Raw genomic sequence first — 20,569 nt, 5'->3', positions numbered from 1 at the left:
CTTGGACAAGTTAGTCAACCTCTCTGAGCCTTGGTTTCCTCATCTGTGAAATGAGGCCCACTAATCAGTGTCTCCCTCAGCACAGATGGCCAGCCTGCAGAGAGCACTCAAGCATAGCCAAGTGTAGGAGAGGTCAGGCGAGCCTGTCGACACGGGTCTCAAGCACACAACGTCTCCAACGCAAACCTTGGAAACAGTACTTAACAAGGCAGGCCATGGAGAGCCCCGGTCAGATTTCCAGCCAGGGTGTGACCCAGAACAAACCCCAGGCATCATTACTCCCCTCCGCAGGTTGGTTTCATCAGACTGGGCACTGGAGAGAGATAACACAGAACGGGAGAAGGGACTGAGGAGGGCCAGAGAGGAGGGAGGCTCAGAGGAGAAAGTGGGGAAGAGGTTAAGCCTATCTGCATCAGCGAGAGTTGGCGGAAGGGACAGGTGCACGGGCGTGGAGCCAGCGAGCACTGGGCAGAGAGTTTGTGAGCCTGTCATCGGGAGGGATCCAGGGATTAGATAACATCTGATGAAGGGAGGGTCGCTGAGGGTGTGAACTGGATTTCTTCAATGACCTTCAAAAGAAGAGAAGAACGCTCTTTTTCTCTTCTTTGGACTGTCCCTTTCCAAATATTGCCTCCTACTGGACCGAGCTACTTGGACCACTGCTTAAAAAGATGCCGACAGCCATTTTCTTCCAAAGAATAGATGAGCCCCAGACAGACTTCTGGCTCCTCCTCTATGCCAGCCGTGCCAGGACCCCATAGTCCCGGTGTTCTGGCAGAGTTCTCTGAGCAGACATTCCCGGGGCCCTACTTCCATCCCCTTAGCCCTCCCCTCTCTCCGGTGAGTCTCTGGCTGTGCCCCTGAGAGCCGGACCACATGCTTCCTCTGGCTTCAGGGTCGTGCCTGGTGAGCACAGGGCAGGCCCCCTCCTGAGGGTCGGTGTGGGCCCAGGAGCAGCCCTCTGCCGATGACAGATGGAGACTGGCAGATAAATTCTCACCCTTTGGGTCACAAAATTCTAAGAGGTACTCTATACTGTCTCCCAGGGGGCCCTGCGGGAATGACCCCACATGGTCCCTCGTTGTTCATAAATCTCAGATGTGCACCACCGTGGCCTGCTCGTAATCATGCCCCCGGGGGCTCCCCATCCGTCCTGTCTCACTCCTCCCTTCCCCATTGGCCCTTCTTGGAATCACCTTCCAGCAAGTTACTTATTATACTCAAATCCTGTCTCAGTCTGTTTCTTGCTGAACCCAAAGAGAGACATGGCATTCCGCCGACATGGACGTGACCATGACCTGACCTGGAAAGAAATGTGCCTTCGCCCTTAGTGTTCCTATACTTCAAACACACCTGCTGTCACCTGCCGCCTCTAGCTGGGAGACAACGGGTCCCAATGCCCCGGTGCCCAGACACCGTGACAGGGTCCTCTCCAGGCCGTACTCCAAGCAGGTCATGCAGTCCCCAGACCAGAGCTTCTCTGGCAAACACAGTAGGGGAGAGAGAGAGCAGAGCAAAGCTTTTTCGGAGGACCGGAAGCTGGGACCTCATTGTCACTGGAAGAAGGGAGTGTGCCTGGTGGACAGCTCTGCCTGGCCTGCGTTCAACTTCCCTCCCCATGCTGGTGCAGTCTCAGGGAAACCTCTGTCCCCCGCAGGGGAGTTCTTGTCTCCAACCAATGGCGTTGGAACAGAAGCACAGGAGGGGCGGAGGCCCGAGGGTGCTGGGAGAGCCTCCCCGCTCCGACGGCAGGCCGGGGCTCTGGGGAGTTGTGCAATGAGTGCAGAGGACGGCTCCCAGGGCTGAGTGTGCCCGGGCGTGACAGAGCCGGCCCTCGGCCCGCGGGCAGGGCGGTGGTGCTGAGATAAGCCAGGGCCTGGCCGTGAGGATGAGCCTGATCCCGGGAAGTGTTGCTCGCCCTGCGGTAAATCACTTCCTCCAGCGGGCGTGACAGGCGGCAGGTGGATGCCGGGTGCTTCCCAGGAGCACTAAGGGCTCTTCTCCGCCGCGGCATGGCCCGCTTGCCCTGATATCAGGAGGAGCTCAAGCCACAGCCTCCTGTCCACCACGACCGGGGTACGGGGCAACATGAGCTGGTCGAGGCATGTGGGCAAGATCCGGAAACGCCTGGAAGAGGTCAAGAGCCAGTGGGTCCGGCCGACCAGGGCCGATTTCAGCGACAATGAGAGTGCCCGGCTGGCCACAGACGCCCTCTTGGATGGGGGGCCCGAGGCCTACTGGCAGGCACTCGGCCAGGAAGGTGAGGTCGACTTCTTGTCCTCGGTGGAGGCCCAGTACATCCAGGCCCAGGCCAAGGAGCCCTCTTGTGCCCCGGAGCCCCCAGGAGGGACAGAGGCCAGCCCCCGGGGACTGGACTCCTGCTCCCTGCCGTCAGGAACCTATTTCCCCGTGGCCTCCGAGGGCAGCGAGCCGACACTGTTGCACACCTGGGCCTCAGCCCAGAAGCCCTACCTGAAGGAAAAGTCCAGCGCCACCGTGTACTTCCAGGCGGACAAGCACAACAACATCAGAGACCTCATTCGCCGCTGCATCACCCGGACCAGCCAGGTATGGGGGGCGGGGGCCTGTGTCTCCTTGGCCTTGGGGTAGGGGGAGGAAGGGTGCTGGTGAAGGGGGGGGGTCCTGCCCAAGGCATTGGAGTTCAGAAGACGGGGGCTGAGGAAGGGGTCATGGATGTTATTGTCTGTCTTCCCTGATTACTGACTTTCTGATCCCACCTGTCATGGTCTGGGGCTAGGCCACCACCACCCCTCACTGGAACTCCTGCCATCGCTTCCTGCCTGCCCCTCCTCTTCCATCGTCCAGTCTCCGTGTGGCTGGAGAGCTCTTCTTCTATACTTCAAGTCTAAGTGGGTCCCTTCTCTGCTTAGAGCCCTCCATGGCTCCTAGTGGCCCACAGTGGGAAGAGCAAACTCCTTATGGCTCACAACCTCTCCATCTCCTCTCTCGGCTCCAGCCGCTCCGTCCCTAGGGACCTGCAGACTCTCCAGCCCTCCTTGCCCAGTCTTCAGAGGTTTGCATGTGCCATTCCCTCTGCCTGGGACCCCTTCACCTTCCCTGCTTTCCACCTGACGAAGGCCTACTCCTTCCACAGGACGCAGCACCCAAGTCCCTTTCTTGTCCACCGCTCCCCACCCATCCCAGCTAGGGCCAGGCCCCTCACCTCTGTGCTTCCAAATGAAGGGGCCACCACTGAGACACACGCTTTCAGACTCAGGTTATACCTGTCTGTCCACAAATGACCCAGCAGCCCCTCAATCCAGCTGGTGGTCAGACAGAAGACAGACTAGGCACAGAGAAGGTTTCTCCCCAGAATATTTACATTTTAATACTTGACTTTAGAAGAAGAAAATGGGGCCACCTGGGTGGCTCAGTGGGTTAAGGGTCAGCCTTCGGATCAGGTCATGATCCCAGGGTCCTGGGGTTGAGCCCCAGGTGGGGTTCCTTGCTCGGCAGGGAGACTGCTTCTCCCTTTCCCGCTGCTATTCCACACTGTTCATGCAGGCTCTCTCTCAAATGAATAAAATCTTTAAAAAAAAAAAAAAAAAAAGGAAGAAGAAAGAAGAAATCTATTTCATGACCAGAGCTTGGCCGGTAGAATTTCAGGCACGGTGACGGACATTTGGCCATCAGTTCTCCCGCTGCCCCGGATCGGATGGGATCGGTGGCTTCTTGCTGCAGCTGGGGAAGGGCTCCCCCAGCCGCACGAATGACGAGTCCGAACGGGGCGTTGGCCGCCCCCTCCTCCCTCCTGAGGCTGCAGAGGGACAAGAGTAGACTCAGCAAAGGACCAGCTGGTATTTAAGCTCATTTTCTTTTTCTTTCTTTTTTTTTTTTTTAAAGATTTTCACATATTTATTTGACAGACAGAGATCACAAGACAGAGAGGCAGGCAGAGAGAGGAAGGGAAGCAAGCTTCCTGATGTGGGGCTCGATCCCAGAACCCTGGGATCATGACCTGAGCCAAAGGCAGAGGCCTTAACCCACTGAGCCACCCAGGTGCCCCTTAAGCTCATTTTCTGCTAGGCTCCCAGTCCTGCCCCTGAAAGCTGAAGGCTCCAGGAAAAGCCTGGCTTTGGGTGGCGGGGCTGTGTGTGGAAGAGGGGGAAGGAGTGCAGTTCTGGAAAGTTAGTTAAGGTGACAATGGGTGGAGCGCTGGCTTTTCAGGTCTCAGGGATTTCATGTTTCCGTGACGGGTCCCGAATCGGGCTCTGAGCCTGCTTCACCTTCTCTCTCTGCCTACTTGTGATCCGGAGTAGGGCTGGCTCTGGTCTGTCTGAGGGAAGGTCAGTGCCCACCCGACCAGTGGTGTCGGGGAAGTTCTCAACCACAGCTGCAGTTCTGGGGGTGAGTGAGGCTCCCTGGAAGGAAGCCAGTCAGGGGGTGTCCCCACCCCCGACCCTGCCACTGAGTCCTTCCCCTATCCGCTCTTCCCCACCCAGCTGAGGCTTCTGTCTCTCTGTGGGTCCAAGCCCCGCCCTCCCAGCCTCTATCCTTTGTTTCACTGGTACAGCACGTTCTGAATTTAAGATGATACTTCAAGGGGCACCTGGGTGGCTCAGTGGTTAAACCCTCTGCCTTCGGCTCAGGTAATGATCTCAGGGTCCTGGATCAAGTCCCAAATCCGGCTCCGAGCCTGCTTCACCTTCTCTCTCTGCCTACTTGTGATCCTTGTCCGTCAAATAAATAAATAAAATCTTAAAAAAAAAAAGATTACACTTCAAAACCTGAGGATTTCACCTAAAAGTAAGCATTTCCAGTTCCTCTCAGCAGGTGGGAAGAGCTGGCTCTGCTGTCGCTGAGTGGCGACCCACCAAGACCCCCTTTTTGGTGGGTAAGTCCCCTTTGCCACAGTCCCCACCACGCCCTCTTGTCCCAGGCCCTGATGCCAGGGAGATGGGAACCTGGTCACAGGCTGTCCTGTCCACTCAGAACTGGAGAGTCGATCGGTTTGCATGTTCCCCCTATGGCTTCGGCCTCCAGAGAGGAAAACACACAGAGCCAGCCCAAGCTCAGTGGTTTTTAGACCAGTTTCCACTTCTAAACTAGCAGGAATTCCTTTCCCTCCATGCTCGCATTCCTTTATGCCACAAAACCCAATTCATAGCCAGGCCCTGCACCCAGGGTGGTGGAACAGATCCAGAGGCTGACCTCCCTCCGGAGAGCTCCCTGCCTCTGCCTGCCCCAGTAGGGAAGGAGAAGACAACAGAGACTGGGAGGCAGCCCTGGGTGTGAGCAAGCCTCTGTGCCTGGGAGGGGAGGACAGGGTGACTAAGGCAGGCTTCCTGGAAGAGGGGGCCTCCGAGCTGAGTCTCACAGGCTGAGTAAGAGGTGGTCAGACAGAGAGTAAGGGAAAGGGATTCCAGGCAAAGGTCAGGAGGTGTCAGAGGAATGAGTGGGACATACAGGCATGGAAATGACCGGCATGAAACAAGAAGGTCTTGCTCACAGCTGCCTAGAAGCAGGGGGCAGAGCAGGCCATGCGGGACCACACAGGAAGCACGGGGGGTGGGGGGGGGGGAATGCAGGCGCACAGGCCCCCATTGTTCTTGTTCAGGCAAGGGAGGGCAGGCAGAGCGAGCAGCTTAGGAGTGGCTGGTTGGAATCATGTCAGCAGGCTCTGGGCTCATGGTCTGGGACATGGCCCTGGGGTCATCTAGGGCAGGGGGACCGTTGGCTTGGTGTGCGTCTCGTGCTTCTAGCAAGGTGTCAGCTGGCCTTGGATGGCAGACATCCTAAAAGATGGAAACAGCACGATGAATGCATCCTCTGAGTGTGGCCAGGATCCCTGAGGGTTCCCAGATGGGTTCAGCGAGCCTGGGAGGTCATGCCCTCTCTAACCGGTCCTCTGTGAGAGGCCGGCCGGCCTTCCCACGCCACCACCCACGCAGCCCAGCGCAGCGGATCGCTGCAGAAGCAGATCCCAGAAGCCAGCTGGCTCTGGCAGGCCAGATAGCGGGGAGATTTGCAAAACCATAAAAGGCTGCTCCTGCTGACTCCACAGTGCTGGTGCCATTGCTGTTGTTTGGGGGAAAACAAAGGAGCCTCAGCACAGACAAGAGAAAGAATCAAGAAGAGAAGTAGAGGCAGAGAGTGGGGGATGGGGTGAGATCGTCCCCAACAGGCTGGGCTTCAGTAGGACCCAAACCCCCTCTCCCCTCCTCCACCCTGCTATTCCCAAAGCAGCAGGGTTTCCAGCCCCGGGGAGCTCACATCTGTCCGACTGGGGGTGAGGGACTCTCAGCCAGGATTTGAGGTCCCCACAGGATGACCCTTGCTTCTGGGGATTGCCCCAGGGGACCAGCATCTCCCCTAGCAGGGCTCCTGGGTCTCTGTGCTGCTCAAATTGCCAAGCCTGCCTGCCAGGCTGGGCTTCCTTCTTTAGCAAGGGGTGGCGGAATTACCTCCTTCTTCCCGGCCAACCCTACCCCAACGCGCTGGTCCAGCGGACGGGCCTACTTTAGTTCTTTTTTATGCCGCTAGAGGTGTCACACTACTTTTAATCCTCTTCTACAACCTGGACTAAAACATGTTTGCATGGTGTTATTCTAACATGATTCATACTTGCTCACAAGGCCCATACAAATCATAGTCAAATGAGAATAAAAACCTTTACTTTTTGCACCTGGATTCATTTATATTATCTGGGCTCAGGGTTAGATGCAGCTTGAATGATAGCTAATGCTCTATTTTTGAACAGTGTTTTGTTGTTTTTAAATATTTTTTATTTATTTATTTGATAGAGAGAGAGAGATCACAAGGAGGCAGAGAGGCAGGCAGAAAGAGAGGGGGAAGCAGGCGCCCCGCTGAGCAGAAAGCTCGATGCAATGCGGGGCTTGATGCCAGGACCCTGAGATCATGACATGAGCCGAAGGCAGAGGCTTTAACCCACTGAGCCACCCAGGCGCCCTGAGCAGTGTTTTATCGGTAAAGAAACTGAACCCCAGAGAGGGTAAATGGGTTGTCCGAAGGCACTCAGTTCATTTCCAGTAGCATGGGGTCTGGAGCCACAGCTCCCTAACACCCCGGGAGAGCACTGTCGTCTGGACAGTGTGTGACCCCTCCGTCTCAGTGTTCCAGAGCTGCTGAGACAAGTTACCAGCCTGCTGGTGGTTTAAAACAAGAGATATTTATTCTCTCCTTGCTCTGAAAGGCAGACCTAACATGGAGATGTCAGCTGGGCCCTCCTTGCTCTGAAGTCTCCCGGGGAGGGTCCTGTCTTCTGCTCCCAGCATCTGGTGGCTGCGGGCATTCCTTGGCTTGTGGCCACCTCACTCTGACTTCATATGCCCCCCCCACAACCCCTCCTCCCTGTGTCTCCTCAGAGTGTCTTTTACAAGGACACTTGCCATTGGATTTAGGGCCCACTGGATAATCCAGGATGGTCTCATTTTGAGAGTGTCTCTCTCTCTCTCTTTCTCTCTTTTTTATTTTATTGATTCTATTGACAGAGAGTGCGCACAAGAAGGGGGAGAGGCAGAGGGAGAAGGAAAAACAGACTCCTCACTGACCAGGGAGCCCTAGGTGGGGCTCGATCCCGGGGCAACAGATACTTAACCATTTGAGCCACCCAGGTGCCCCTCATCTTGAAAGTCTTAACTGCACCTGCAGAGACTTTTTCCAAGGGAGATCACGTCCACAGATTTTGGTGGTCATTCATTCCATGACACCCTGTAAGGGACTGAAGAGATTATGGGTCTTTTTTTTTTTTTTAATTTTTTTTTTTTTAAGATTTTATTCATTTATTTGACAGACAAAGATCACAAGTAGGCAGAGAGGCAGGCAGAGAGAGAGAGAGAGGAGGAAACAGGCTCCCCACCAAGCAGGGAGCCCGATGCGGGACTCGATCCCAGGACCCCGAGATCATGACCTGAGCTGAAGGCAGCGGCTTAACCCACTGAGCCACCCAGGCGCCCCGAGATTATGGGTCTTGAGTCAATCCGTTGGGAGCCAATAGGAGGCCAACAGGATAAACCTAGACATCATGAGCCTGTTTTTCCAAGCATCTCTCCAATCACGATGTGGGGTTATTGGTAAACATGGCCACTTCTCTGTTCAGTCTGTCACCAGCCCTGTCTCTGGGAACCAAGGACTTACTGGAACACAACCAGGAAGGATTTACTGACCTCCTGGGGAGAGAGAAGCATCCTTCTCACCTATACCGCCCTCAAGGAGGAACCACTTCTCTTCCAGCAGCGAGGGCCTAGGTTGCTGCTGGCACTGTAAGTTTAAGTGTGTAGAGACAATCGTGTGCTAACAGGGCCATGGTTCTAAAGGAGCATGGCCTCCCTATTAGAACATCTTTTCTGCCTTCCTACCCCTGTCCAGACAGTCACATCATCTGGGCAGGAAGTCAGCTCCATGTGGGAACCAGACACTCCTTTGTCGGTTTCCATGACCCTCTTCTCGTCCTGGCTACTTCCCAGGTGTTGATGGTCGATATATCTATATATCTGTATAACATATATATCTCTATAGAATACATATATCTCTCCATATATAATACATACACACACACACACACAGCAATTATTATAAAAATGGTGGAACGTTATTACAGGTAATGTTGAAAACTGCCATAGTACCCACTCCAATCCTGTCCACCAGTTTGGGCCTTGTGCTTGCTTATGTGTCTACACACCGCTTTCCCTCACTCGCAGTCATACTGGACAGACTATCATCTTGTGCTCTGTTATCCTTTTTCACTGAATTCATTCATTGCTAATATACCTGTGTTGAGCCTGGATCATACAACAGTTTTGCTTCAACATTCCACCGTGTCTCACAGTTTCCATGTGACCGTTATAATTATCATTGCTAATGGCTGCCATATCCACTTGTCAATATGCTGTGATTTGGGTATTAGGACAGACTTTTGATTGGGTGGCACTGGTCTAATTCTGCTCTAGTCCCACGGTGTGGGGGTCCCCCACCACCGAGCAATTCTCGGACAGCTGGTTGTCCCAACCCATGCCAGTCCGGAGCTCAGACTGGAGACTCCAACGACCCCCTTCTTGCGTTTGGTCAGTCTGCTACAGTGGTTCATGACACTTTCTAGATTACCAGTTTATTACAAGGGGTAGAACTCAGGCACAGCCAGATGGAAGAGATTCACACAGTGAGTTATGGGGAAGGGCATGGAACTTCCATGCCTTCTCTGACCACTCTGCTCTCCCCAAATCACCAACCCAGAAGCTCTCTGAACCCGTCGTCTTGGGTTTTTAGGCGGGCATCGTTACACAGGCACGACTGATTACATCACTGGCATTTGCAGTGCATTCAACCTCCAGCCCCCCTAGTCTTTCCTTGGAGTAAGGAGGTGGGAAGGACGGAAAATTCCAACCCTCTAATCACTTAGTAGGTTCCCCTGGCAACCAGCCCCCGCTGGACAGTCACCTCATTAACATAACAAAGGACCTTCCTCCGGTCCCTCTCATCACTTAGGAAATTCCAAAGGCTTTAGAGCTTGGTGCAGAAACAGGGACAAAGATCAAACACCTGTTTCTTTTTATAAATCAGAATATGGTGGAAAACAACCCCAAACACAAGAAGAGCATGCATTGACATCTACAGTGGGAAAGTCGAGGGTAGGACTGGCTTCAAAACATGAGTGAAACCAGATATTCGAACGAACGACGCTCGAGTGAGGCTGGCCATGTGCTTGGTGCTGGGGCAGCGGCCACGTGGCGGCAAGACGGCTGCTGGCAGCCGTAGCTCACACTCCACTCCCGGAGCGACCCTGGCAGCAGGAACCCCTCCTTTCCCGGAGTCCCCGCTCGAGCCCGGGCCCGCTGTCAGTAGAGTAACTTAGGTCCTGTGAGCGGCCCTGGGCCAATCTCTGGGGCCAGCAGGGGATGCCGTGCTCTCATTGGTCTGACCTTGGTGATGTGCCCGCCTCACGCCCAATCGGGCGCCTGGCAGTGGCCCCGCCCAAACACGTTGCTTGTGCAGCAGAGGTGACTGCTTGCTGCCAGTTGGGGTGCTGCTGGCAGGCAGAGGTTTGGGTCCTTGGAGGCGGGGCTGCACACGTCCCCCCTCCGTTGTCGGATTTCCGGGGCTCTCTCCTCCCCATGGTTCTGTTAGGCTACAGGAGGACTCCGTTGTCCATCCGGCTGGGGCAGCTCTGCCTTGGGTAGTCTCTCTCTAGGGTCTCCCCAGGGATTTTGCTCGAGGCAGTATGCTGTGGCTTAACAACACTGGAAAACCAGTGGCCATGGAGTGCCTTCGAGCGCCACGTGGCTGAGCAGCCGGGACTTGACATCCAGGCCTCAACTCCGAACCTGCCAGACCACGTCCGTCCCCTTGCCCTTCTCCTCCCCTCCTTGTGCCTTTGCGTCTCTGCCTTTGCCTCCTTCCTCCCGAGCATGCTGCACTCCGGCCGTGAGCCCCGAGGCCAGGGGGCCTGTGGTTGGGTTGGACAGATGGAGTCAGCGCCGAGGGCTCCGCTCCAGCTCTTTTCCCTGCAGTGCTGCCCTGGCGGAGCCCCCCACCTCGTGCTGTCTCCTCCAAAGGAGCAGCAAGCGCAGCTGCTGTCTTCGGCCCACCGGGACCTAGGAATCTCGGCGGAAACCAGTTAGCTCCCGACCCCTGACTCTTTTTGTTTCCACCCCTCTGCCCTGGCCCAGGTCCTGGCCATCCTGATGGATGTGTTCACGGATGTGGAGATCTTCTGTGACATTCTAGAGGCGGCCAACAAGCGTGGGGTGTTCGTCTGTGTGCTCCTGGACCAGGGAGGGGTGACGCTCTTCCAAGAGATGTGTGACAAAGTCCAGATCTCTGACAGCCACCTCAAGGTAGGGCCCCCGGCGAGCTTCCAGAAGGTATTTTGTATTAGGATGGGATAGCTTAGGCTGTGCTTACCCCCCACCAGCCCCATCTCAATGGCTCAGCGTAATAAAGGTTTATTTCTTGATCAAAGGCCCGCGTAGGACAGACAGCCCTCCCTCCCCCTATAGCTACACCATAAGGAAAATGTGGCCTCCAAGATGGCAGGGGCAGGGAGCCAGAGAGCAGGGGGAGGCCGCGGGACCAGACCCCGAAGAGATTGCCATCACCCCTGCCTGCCGCTCTTTGGCCTCACGAAGGTCCACGGGGGCTGGGAACGGAAAGGGGCCCATGGGTGTCTCGTGAACCGCAGTCGGTGCCGCATGTGCCTTGATCTCTCGGCTGAAGAAGCCCCGTGGCCGCGCTTCCCAGGCCCCGGGCAGCATCGGCGCGGAGGACTTCACAGCCCCGACAGGGAGCTGAGCCTCTTGGACTGAACCCAACTCCCCACCCACTTCCCCCTTCTGGCAAGGAGAAAAGAAACCCAGAGATGGGTTTTTGTCGTGTCAGATTTAGGGCAGCTGACTCGAGGCCCAGCGTAGGACCGCCCGGTGCTTACCAGGACGCGGGTGGGTGGGTGCCTTGGTGACTGGCTCAGGCTCAGCCTCATCAGCCCCGGGAGACCCCACCATCCTCCCTTTCTCCCGCCCTTGCCCTCCTCACTGCCTGGGAGGAAGCCAAGTTCAGGCGCCTCCCCGAGCCGCAGGCCTCCGGGCCTGTTTGACCAGGATCGCACCTCCTCAACAGGAGGCCATCGGCACAGGCCTTGCCGCCATGGCGCGCTCCAGCCACGCCTGCCTCTGCCCACCAAGGGACGGCGGCGTGTGGCCCTCCTCTCAGCGTGTCACAGAGCTTATGGAGAGGCTGGAAGCACTGGGCATCCCCTTCCCAGAGCCTGCCCAGAGACCAGGGACATTCACGGGATCACAGCAGGATCCCACCTGTCTCAGAGCCTGAGACATCCCCAAGCTTGACCCGCCGTTTCATTTTTCCAGCATCACAAGGGTTCTGGCTGAGGCCTGGGGCAGCAGGTGTTCCTGGGGCGGGGGAAGGGACAAATGGGGCCATGATTTGGGCTGTGGACACAGCTTTCCTTAGGAGAATCAAGGGCCCACTGAGGTCTCCACAAAGGTACCCCCTCTGACTGCACTTCCCTCTGACCAGCTTGGGGTCAGGGACTCATGTCACTAAAGCCACTAACAAGGCAAGGCTGGGCTTGCCAGGCCTCTGTGGTCCCTGGGAGCCTAGACGGAGGGCTCCTTGGCAATAGGCCCTCCTCTTTCTTCGGTTTGCCACTTTGTTTAAATTCTACCATCTCCCTTTTCCTCCCTCCCTCCACCCCCCCCGTGACTCAGATAATGTCAGGACAATGAAAAGAATTTAGAAAATTCAGCCAAGAGAAAAATAAAAATAGCCAATGAGCCTATGAATTAGGGATTATCCCTGCCTGTGTCTTGCTGCACGTCCTTCCAGATGTTTTCCTAGGCAAACCTGTATCTATATACACGGAAATAGTGGGTGACACCCCGACTCCCCTTCCAACAGAACATCTCCATCCGGAGTGTGGAAGGAGAGGTGTACTGTGCCAAATCAGGCCGGAAGTTCGCCGGCCAAATCCAGGAGAAGTTCATCATCTCGGACTGGAGATACGTCCTGTCGGGGTCGTACAGGTGAGCACTGGGCTTCCCCTGCCGAAGGCTTCGAGGAGGCCAAGGCTGAGCCTGGCGCAGAGCAGCCCCAACTGCTCCCGCACTTATCCTGCCCGGCGGCTCCCAGGGTGCTGCTCAGGCCAAGCTGGGACTTCATCACATGCATGAGGCCGGAGGCAGGACCAGCCTGGGCAGAAGGCGGACATCTGGACCCTTCATGGCAGGTGGGGGGGAGTGGGAGGGGGACTTCGGGGTAGAGAGGCACTTTCCCGTTTCCCTGTAGATTTCAATAGGACACGGAATCTTCTTCTTCCCTCCTCAGCTGTCTCAGGCGTGCTGGTAAAGCTGTGCAGTTCGTTTTGGGCTGTGTGTGTATGTGTGCCTGTGTCCTGTTTTATTTTCAGAAGTGTGTCCAAACTCTTTAGGACCTAAGGCTGGTGCTAGGGACTGGCCGTGGCGGCAGTCTCAACTAGAAGTCAGACAGCAGAGGTTCAATTCCCAGCTCTGTAGCTTCCTGGCTGGGTGACCTTAGGCAGGTCACTGCACCTCTCTGTTCCTTCCTTCATTCAACATTCTGTAGAGACCTACTGGGTACATACCAAGCATGCTTCAAGGCTGGGGTGCCCCTCTGGAGCTCCCATTCAAACTAAGGAGATAAACAATAGCCAGTTGTGACCCGCTTGGTCGGTAGAGCACGTGACTCTTGATCTTGGGGTTGTGAGTTCAAGCCTCCTGTTGGGTGTAGAGATTGCTTTAGGAAAAAAAAAAATAATAATAAGAAGAAGCAGTACAGAGAAGAGAGAGAGAGAGCGCTGGGGGAGGGGGAAGCGAGCCCGGGAAGGGGTGGCCGAGCTGGGTAAAGCCCCCCTTGGCTCCCCGCTGGCTCTCTCTCCACCTTTCCCTGCACCGCCATTTGCCTGGCTGTGCAGTGGCCTGTGCGGAGCTGAGTGAGGTGCCGTCCGGCTGCAGGGGGAGAAGGCGAGTTCGTAACTCCTCTGTCAGGAGGGCCTCTGAGACGGGCAGCCCTGAGGGGACACCTCTGGCATCCAGGGGTCACTGAGTCTCCCATGTATTTCCACCCACAGCTTCTCTCCTTGTTTGGCTTCACTGGGCACCTGTGCCAAAGGGTGCCCACGGGCTTCCGATCCTTGGGCCCGGCACCCAGCGTGCACTTACTCTGTAAGAGGCTGCGGTGGGGCTGAGCGTCTCCCCCCAAGTGGCCAGAGCCACCTTCTCGGCTTTGGTTCTTTCCTTGGAGAGTGACAAAGGCCTCTGGGCATCAAGCCATGAGGCTCTGGGTGGGGGCTCAGCCTCAAACCACACATCAGGACTTTGAGGCCTCTGACCTTGACCTCTGACCTTAACTAAGCTGCCACTAGACTTCGCTCACCACCACGATGGGAAGGGTCAGATCTCTGTCGGGGCCGCTGCCCCAGATCCAAGGCCCAAGCCTGGAGCCAGGGGCCCACCATAGATGAGGAATTCTCTCTCATTCTTTCTTCGGTTTTTACTGGGAAATTCACATAATCTTAAATGTGTAATTCAGTGACATTTAGTACATTCCCTTGTGGGCAACCATGATCACTGTCTAGTTCCAAAATATTTTTCTGGGTAAAGCTCTTTCATGGGTAAAGAGCTACAGAGCGGGGCGCCTGGGTGGCTCAGTGGGTTAAGCCGCTGCCTTCGGCTCAGGTCATGATCTCAGGGTCCTGGGATCGAGTCCCGCATCGGGCTCTCTGCTCAGCAGGGAGCCTGCTTCCCTTCTCTCTCTGCCTGCCTCTCTGTCTACTTGTGATCTTTCTCTCTGTCAAATAAATAAATAAAATCTTAAAAAAAAAAAAAGAAAGAAAGAAAGAAAGAAAGAAAGAGCTACAGAGCGGCGTGGTGTGTACTCTGAGATCGGCATGAGCTAAGAAGGTGCCCCGGCATCACCCGAGCTCCCACGTCTGCTGGCAGGTCCAGGACATTGGTGCCTTTGGGGTTGGGCCTTGGAGAGCACAGCATGAGAACCTAAGTGGCCCTGATTCCAGGCCTGCCCTGACCCACACTTCTACCTCTGAGCTTTCTCTACCAGGAAGGGAAAGATTTTTAAACAGAAACCAAAGCAAATTACTTGCATCCTTAAAATCCTTCCAGGTTTGTCACTGCGACTAGGGGGGAAACAAAATTCATGCTTACCATGGCCTCTGTCTGAACTGGATTTTCCTTTGTCTCCACTGTGCTGTAGGCGCACTGTGTTCCTCCAGTCTTTCATGCTTTTTCAGGCCTCAGGGCCTTTGCACTTGCTGTGTATTCCCTCTTTTGGAGAGCTCATTCTTGCTATCTTAATCCGCTAACTCCTTACCTTATAGTTTCCAGATCATCTCCTAGGGAGCCTCTCTGTGGATTTGTTCAGCCAAGATTGTAAACATGGTGTCAGAACTGGATTGGGTCTGTTTTCTTCTCTGTTGTGTTCCTGGCATGAAGTACAGTTCATCCAGTGCCTGAATATTTTATATGACCATAATATTTGCTGAATGAATGAATGAACAAATTAATAAAAGTCCATGTAAGGTCCTGGCCATCCAGTGTAGCTCGGGGAACAAAGCATTTCAAACCCTGTGCCTCATTACACATTAGCAGGACATGAAATCAATTTGGTGGATGATGCCTGGAATTTTTTTTTTGGGGGGGGGTAACGAAATAAGATAGAATAAATATACTGAGGGCACACTGAGGTAAGGAATGTTCTGGAAACTGTTGTGTGGTGATGTTTGTGTTTGTACATATGAGTAGGTGATGATGTAAAATGTATTTCTCCAAGATTAGCCACTGTAAGTCTGAAGAAGGACAGGCAGGGAGGACTGGCTCCGCCAGAGCTCAGGTTGTTGTGGAGCTGGAGTAATCCTGACAAGGTGGTGTTGGAGGAGGGGCAGACAGACTGACAGATGGAACTGAGCAGAAAACCCAGATGTCTCTGGGGCGTGTTAGAGTGGTGGGGAAAGGGGGAACTGGAAAAAAAAAATTCCCCACACAGAAAATTTGATTCCACTTCACACATACACCAAAAAAAATAAAATAAAATAAAAATAAATAAATAAATAAAAGAAAAAGAAAAGAAAGAAAAAGAAAAAATTTAAAAAGCCACCTTCCAATAGATTACAAGGCCTGAAATGTTAAAAACAAACTTTAAAACTCTTAGTAGAAAAGAATAGATGAATATCTTTTAGACCTTAGGATAAGGACACTCCTCTTTTTTTTTTTTTTTTTAAGATTTTATTTATTTGAGTGAGAGGGCACAAGTGGGTGAGGGGCAGTGGGAGAAGCAGGCCCCCCGCTGAGCAAGGAGCCCGATGCAGGACTCGATCTCAGGACGCTGAGATCATGACCTGAGCTGAAGGCAGTTGCTTCACCGACTGAGCCACCCAAGTGCCCCCACACGCCCCTCTCTTGTGTTAAACAGAACACAAAAAAGCCTTGACTATAACGGATTGCTAAATCCGACGATATTACGATGAAGAACTTTGGTTCTTGAAAGAACCGTGAGAGAAAGTGAAAGTCGGGTTACAGAGTGGGAGCAGGTTTTCATGATGCCCTGGCAAGGTCAGTGTCCAGGACCGCAGAGAACTCCCGTGAATCATAAGAGAAAGAAGCATGAGGCAGGCGGGAGGCGGGAGCAGGCATCTCAGCCGGGAGCCAACACGCGGGAAGACACGAAGAGGGCTTCTGCACCATCCGTGACCAGAAGAATACAAAGGAAGGCTAGAATGAGTTGCCATTTTATACCTTTTCGAGTTGCAAAAAAAACAATACTGACAATACCAAATGCTGGATGTACACGATCTTTTTACGTTGCTGGTGGGATTGCAAGTGGATAAAATGACTTTCTAAAAAAGAGTTTGGAATTTCCCGCTAAAGCTCTATTCACCTGGTCTATAATCCAGCAATTCCCCTCCTAGAGGTACTTCTAAGAGACTGAGTCCACGGGACAGTCAATGACATGAGTAAGGACGCTCCTTACAGCACTGGTCGCAACGGAAATACTGTGGAAGCAACACGAATGCTTGTCTGTGGGAGACGGGAGGAGGAAATCACGATCTAGCCACCCGTGAAATATTATACAGCAGGAAAAATTGAATGACGTACAGCAACCAGAGACAACTTGGGTAAATCTTAGTAATATAATATTAAGTGGGGAAAAAAAACCCCAAAATATTACATACATGTTAAAAACAACTGAAATATTTTCTTTCCAGAATACACAAAACTTTTTTTTTTTACAGTTTTTTGTTTTTTGTTTATTTTGTTTCTTTGTCAGAGAGAGAGAGAAATCGCAAGCTGGGGGAGTGGCAGGCAGAGAGAGAAGCAGGGTCCCGGCTGCACAAGGAGCCCAATGTGGGGCTCGATCCACGACCCTGGGATCATGACCTGAGCCGAAGGCAGCCGCCCAACCAGCTGAACCACCCAGGCGCCCCCCCCATTTTTTTTTTTTTTTTTTTTTTGAACAGAGAGAGGAAAGTATGGGGACATGGAATACAGGATTCAGGGTGATGATTCACTCTTTTGTGGGGGGCGGACCTGGAAAATACTTGGCTGGGAGAGACCGTATGGCTAGATGGTAACTTTTTATTTTAGGTGGTAAATTTGTTGGTACTTAATACATTATTTAAAATAACTAATAAATAGCTACACAAATTAAAACAGGCCAGGAATAGACCAGTTATGAGGGCGGTCCTTGAGCCAAAGATTGTGACAAAGTCAGTTCCAGGTACGAAGGACCAAACAGCCATAGAAAGGACGTGTATTTCCTACCACGGGTGGTGATGAAGTGTCGTAGCTCCGGCATGGAATGACGGCCACACAGGGTATGGAGGAGAAGCCCAGCATGGTGCACGGTTGTGCAGGGGTCTACAGGAACACCAAGGGACTTGAGGGGGGCCCTGTGGAGGTGTAGGGCACAGGGGGCGTGGGAGCCGGAAAAGTTGCCAGGGCACCCTTGCACCTGTTTTGTTGCACAAAGCACGCAGTTGCTTGGCCTAATCTAGTCTGATTCCAAACAACACAAGGCCACTGACGTCTTAGTGTAGCCAGGAGTCCCCCGCTGTCCCCGTGTCTGCCGCCTTCCCTGTGCCCTTCCTGGCCCGCACCACGCATCAGCTGCTCACCTCTCTGGGGTGTGTGGGTGGCCCCAGGATGGGGGTGAGGCGTAAACAAAGCCTCATTGTTCTTCCCAGGATTGGCCCCATCTTGCGTGGGCCCCGCCCCACCTCTCAGAGCAGGGACTCCTCCGGCTGGGCTGGTGGATGGGGTGCGGGTGGGGGCTGAGACCGTTGGTTGGGGGCCATTCCTATCCCCCCACTTCCGAGTGACCGTGTCTCCCTCTGACCATCCAGCCATGGTTGCTCTCCAGGACTAGATGCCATTTTTAGCCTCTGTGCTCTCACCAGGCCTTTTCAAGGGTTTTGGGTGGGGAGTGGGGGTGTGTGGGGGGATGTTCATGAGGAGATTTGTCCATCAGAGAGAAAAAGGAATTTGGTTAAATCAAGGAATCATAAGAAGTAATCCATAATGCCTTTGGCATTTTGTTTTCATTTAAAACCAGTAAATGGAGGGAGGGCCGAGGCCTCTGCCCATGTCCCTCGGTGTCCGGGCCAAGAGCACGCGGGCTGTGTCATTCCCACGCCCGCGTGCCCGCCTTCTGTTCCCTCTTCCGAGCCCACTCCCACGGAGGAGCGGCCCGTGTTTCGCAGCTGCCTTGCCCAGACCCCTCTTTGGTTAGAAGGAGCAGGGGTTCCCACATTTCACAGGGGGCTTCAGCAGCTAGGGGACTCGTGAGCACAGAGCGGGGGACACTGGGACTCAGCTCTCACTTAGCCCTTTTGGGCTTCAGCGGGAGAGCCAGGATCTGAGCACCAGGAGGGAACCCTGAGGCCAGAGATCCAGTCTGGTGCCTTGATTGTTCCCCTGCAAACATTTGCTGATTTCTGCACCGTGGGTCTTGCCATCCGTGAATCCGTGAAGCGGGTACCAAGGTCATCCTGCAGGGGCTGTGCGGGATGAAATGAGCAGGCCAGAGGCGGGAGAGCTAATGTTAAGTCCTTCCCCCCAGCCAGGCGCGAGCCCACTTCCCCCAGAGGAGCCTGCGGGGGGGGGGGGGGGGCGGCGGCAGAGGGTGGGGGGCGGGGGGGAGGGGACTCTCGAGGCCTCCCCGACCCACCCTTCACTCTCCTCCTCCCCCGCAGCTTCACCTGGCTCTGCGGACACGTCCACCGGAACATCCTCTCCAAGTTTACGGGCCCGGCGGTGGAGCTGTTCGACGAGGAGTTTCGCCACCTCTATGCCTCCTCCAAGCCTGTGATGGGCCCAAAGTCTCCCAGGCTGGTGGCACCCCTGCAGCCCCGAGCAGGCCGCAGCCCCCCGCCCGGCCGCCTCAGTGGCAGTAGCCGCTCTGCCAGCGACCACACGTCCTCCAACCCCTTCAGCAGCCCCTCGACGGGCAGCAACCCCCAGAACCAGAGTCTGTCGGCGTCCTCGGGGCCCAGCAGTCCCCTGGCCCCCAACCCCGCTCTGCCCCTCAGGCTTCAGCCCCACCCTGGCCCGTGGGGGGCCCTGAGCCCACAGGCCCCCTTCTCCCTGAGGCCCCACGACAGCTCGCCAGCTCCCTACAGCAACCTCAACGCCTACAGGCCCACGCGGCTGCAGCTGGAGCAGCTGGGCTTGGTGCCCAGGACGGCCCACATCTGGAGGCCATTTCTACAAGCCTCCCCTCATTTCTGATGGGTCGCTTCCCCCAGCAGCCCTCCCAGGGGGGTGCTGGACATGCCAGGACTGTCTGGCCCAAGGACCTCCACCTCAATGACTAGCAGCTTTGAACTTGCTTCTCTTTGAACTAAAAGTGCTTGGACAACATCGTTGCCTGTGTTTGTTCCCAAGCCTGCGACCATTCACTTGCCAACACCCACCAGTCCTGGGGGTTTCCGCTCTAGTTTGGCCTATGGAGCACATTCGAGAAAGTTCCAGGGAAGTGGGAAGTGGGGAGCTAGAGGACAAAAGCATGAAAATAGAGTCCTTTTCTTCCAAAGAGCAGCCAGCACTTTAATAATCATGTTTCCTGAATCTGTGTAATGTAGGAAGAGGCAGATGCAGCCCAAGTTTACATATGGGTAAACTGAGGCACTAAGAGGTAGATTGTGTGATCAGGGTACTCCTGTTTCCCAGTGCCCAGGAATGGCCTACTGTACAAAAGGTATGGGAACATTCAGGATGTTTCTGGTAAAGGTGGTAAAGGTAATACTCAGGTAATACTGAGGTATCCCTGGGCCTGATGAATTAGGATTAAAGCCCCTAGTGTGCCACTCTAAGTAGTGTGGGTTCGGGGCAAACTAACGTGTCTAGGGGATGGAGTTGGGCAAAGCCATTCATCGGCTCAGGTCCTGGCTTCGGGGAGACTTGGGCTGGTCTTGAGGTGCTTGAGTCTAGGCCAGTCCCAGCAGCTTGCAGGGTCAGGATCTGCGAATGGCCCCGCAGCAATTGCCCAGGGCAGCCCAAGGCAACCAGGAAAGGTTCAGAGTTGACCTTGCAGCTCCCTTGTAGTCAGACCCAGGGGCCTCCATTTGGCTTGTGGACGCCTGAAGCAGGGCTGCCAGGCTCCCCCAAGCCCCATCATTCATTCACGGTCAGATTCACAGCACACCCTCTATTCCGGAGGTGACCCAGATCTCAGGGGCACAGCCTAGCTGGGATACAAGGAATACGGCAAGCACAGGGAGGATCAGGCAGTCCAGTTTGGAGAGGTCAGGGGACCCTTACCAGAGAAGTGACAGTTAACAAGACCTGACGAACAAGGGCCTTAAAAGTGGAGGGAGGGCTGGGACCCAGGCTGCTCCAGCCTGATGGAAGCTGGCACAGAAGCCCGGCAAGCATCTTCCTGTTTCTTTTTAAAGATTTTGAGAGAGAGAGAGAGAGAGAGAGAGACGGCACGAGCCGGGAGGAGAGGGAAAAGGGCTCTCGGCTGAGCAGGGAGCCCAGACACAGGACTCAATACCAGGACCCCAGGAGCATGACCTGAGCTAAAGGCAGACACTTAACCGACTGAG

The 20,569-nt window shown here is 54.6% G+C and overlaps 1 protein-coding gene across 1 annotated transcript; it reads left to right on the top strand.

The window, feature by feature from the left end:
* The first annotated feature begins 1,769 nt into the window (after positions 1–1,769).
* On the top strand, positions 1,770–19,382 carry FAM83A (family with sequence similarity 83 member A). The gene is made up of 4 exons (XM_044245006.1): positions 1,770–2,568; positions 10,647–10,814; positions 12,391–12,515; positions 18,716–19,382. Exons 1-4 carry the CDS (start codon positions 2,089–2,091, stop codon positions 19,248–19,250), a joined length of 1,308 nt encoding a protein of 435 aa, XP_044100941.1. The 5' UTR covers positions 1,770–2,088; the 3' UTR covers positions 19,251–19,382.
* The last annotated feature ends 1,187 nt before the right edge of the window (positions 19,383–20,569 follow it).

This window comes from Neovison vison, chromosome 4, assembly GCF_020171115.1.
Source record: "Neovison vison isolate M4711 chromosome 4, ASM_NN_V1, whole genome shotgun sequence".
NCBI classification, from domain to species: domain Eukaryota; kingdom Metazoa; phylum Chordata; class Mammalia; order Carnivora; family Mustelidae; genus Neogale; species Neogale vison.
The sequence above is the reverse complement of the archived record's forward strand: the minus strand, read 5'-3'. Positions and strand labels throughout refer to the sequence as shown.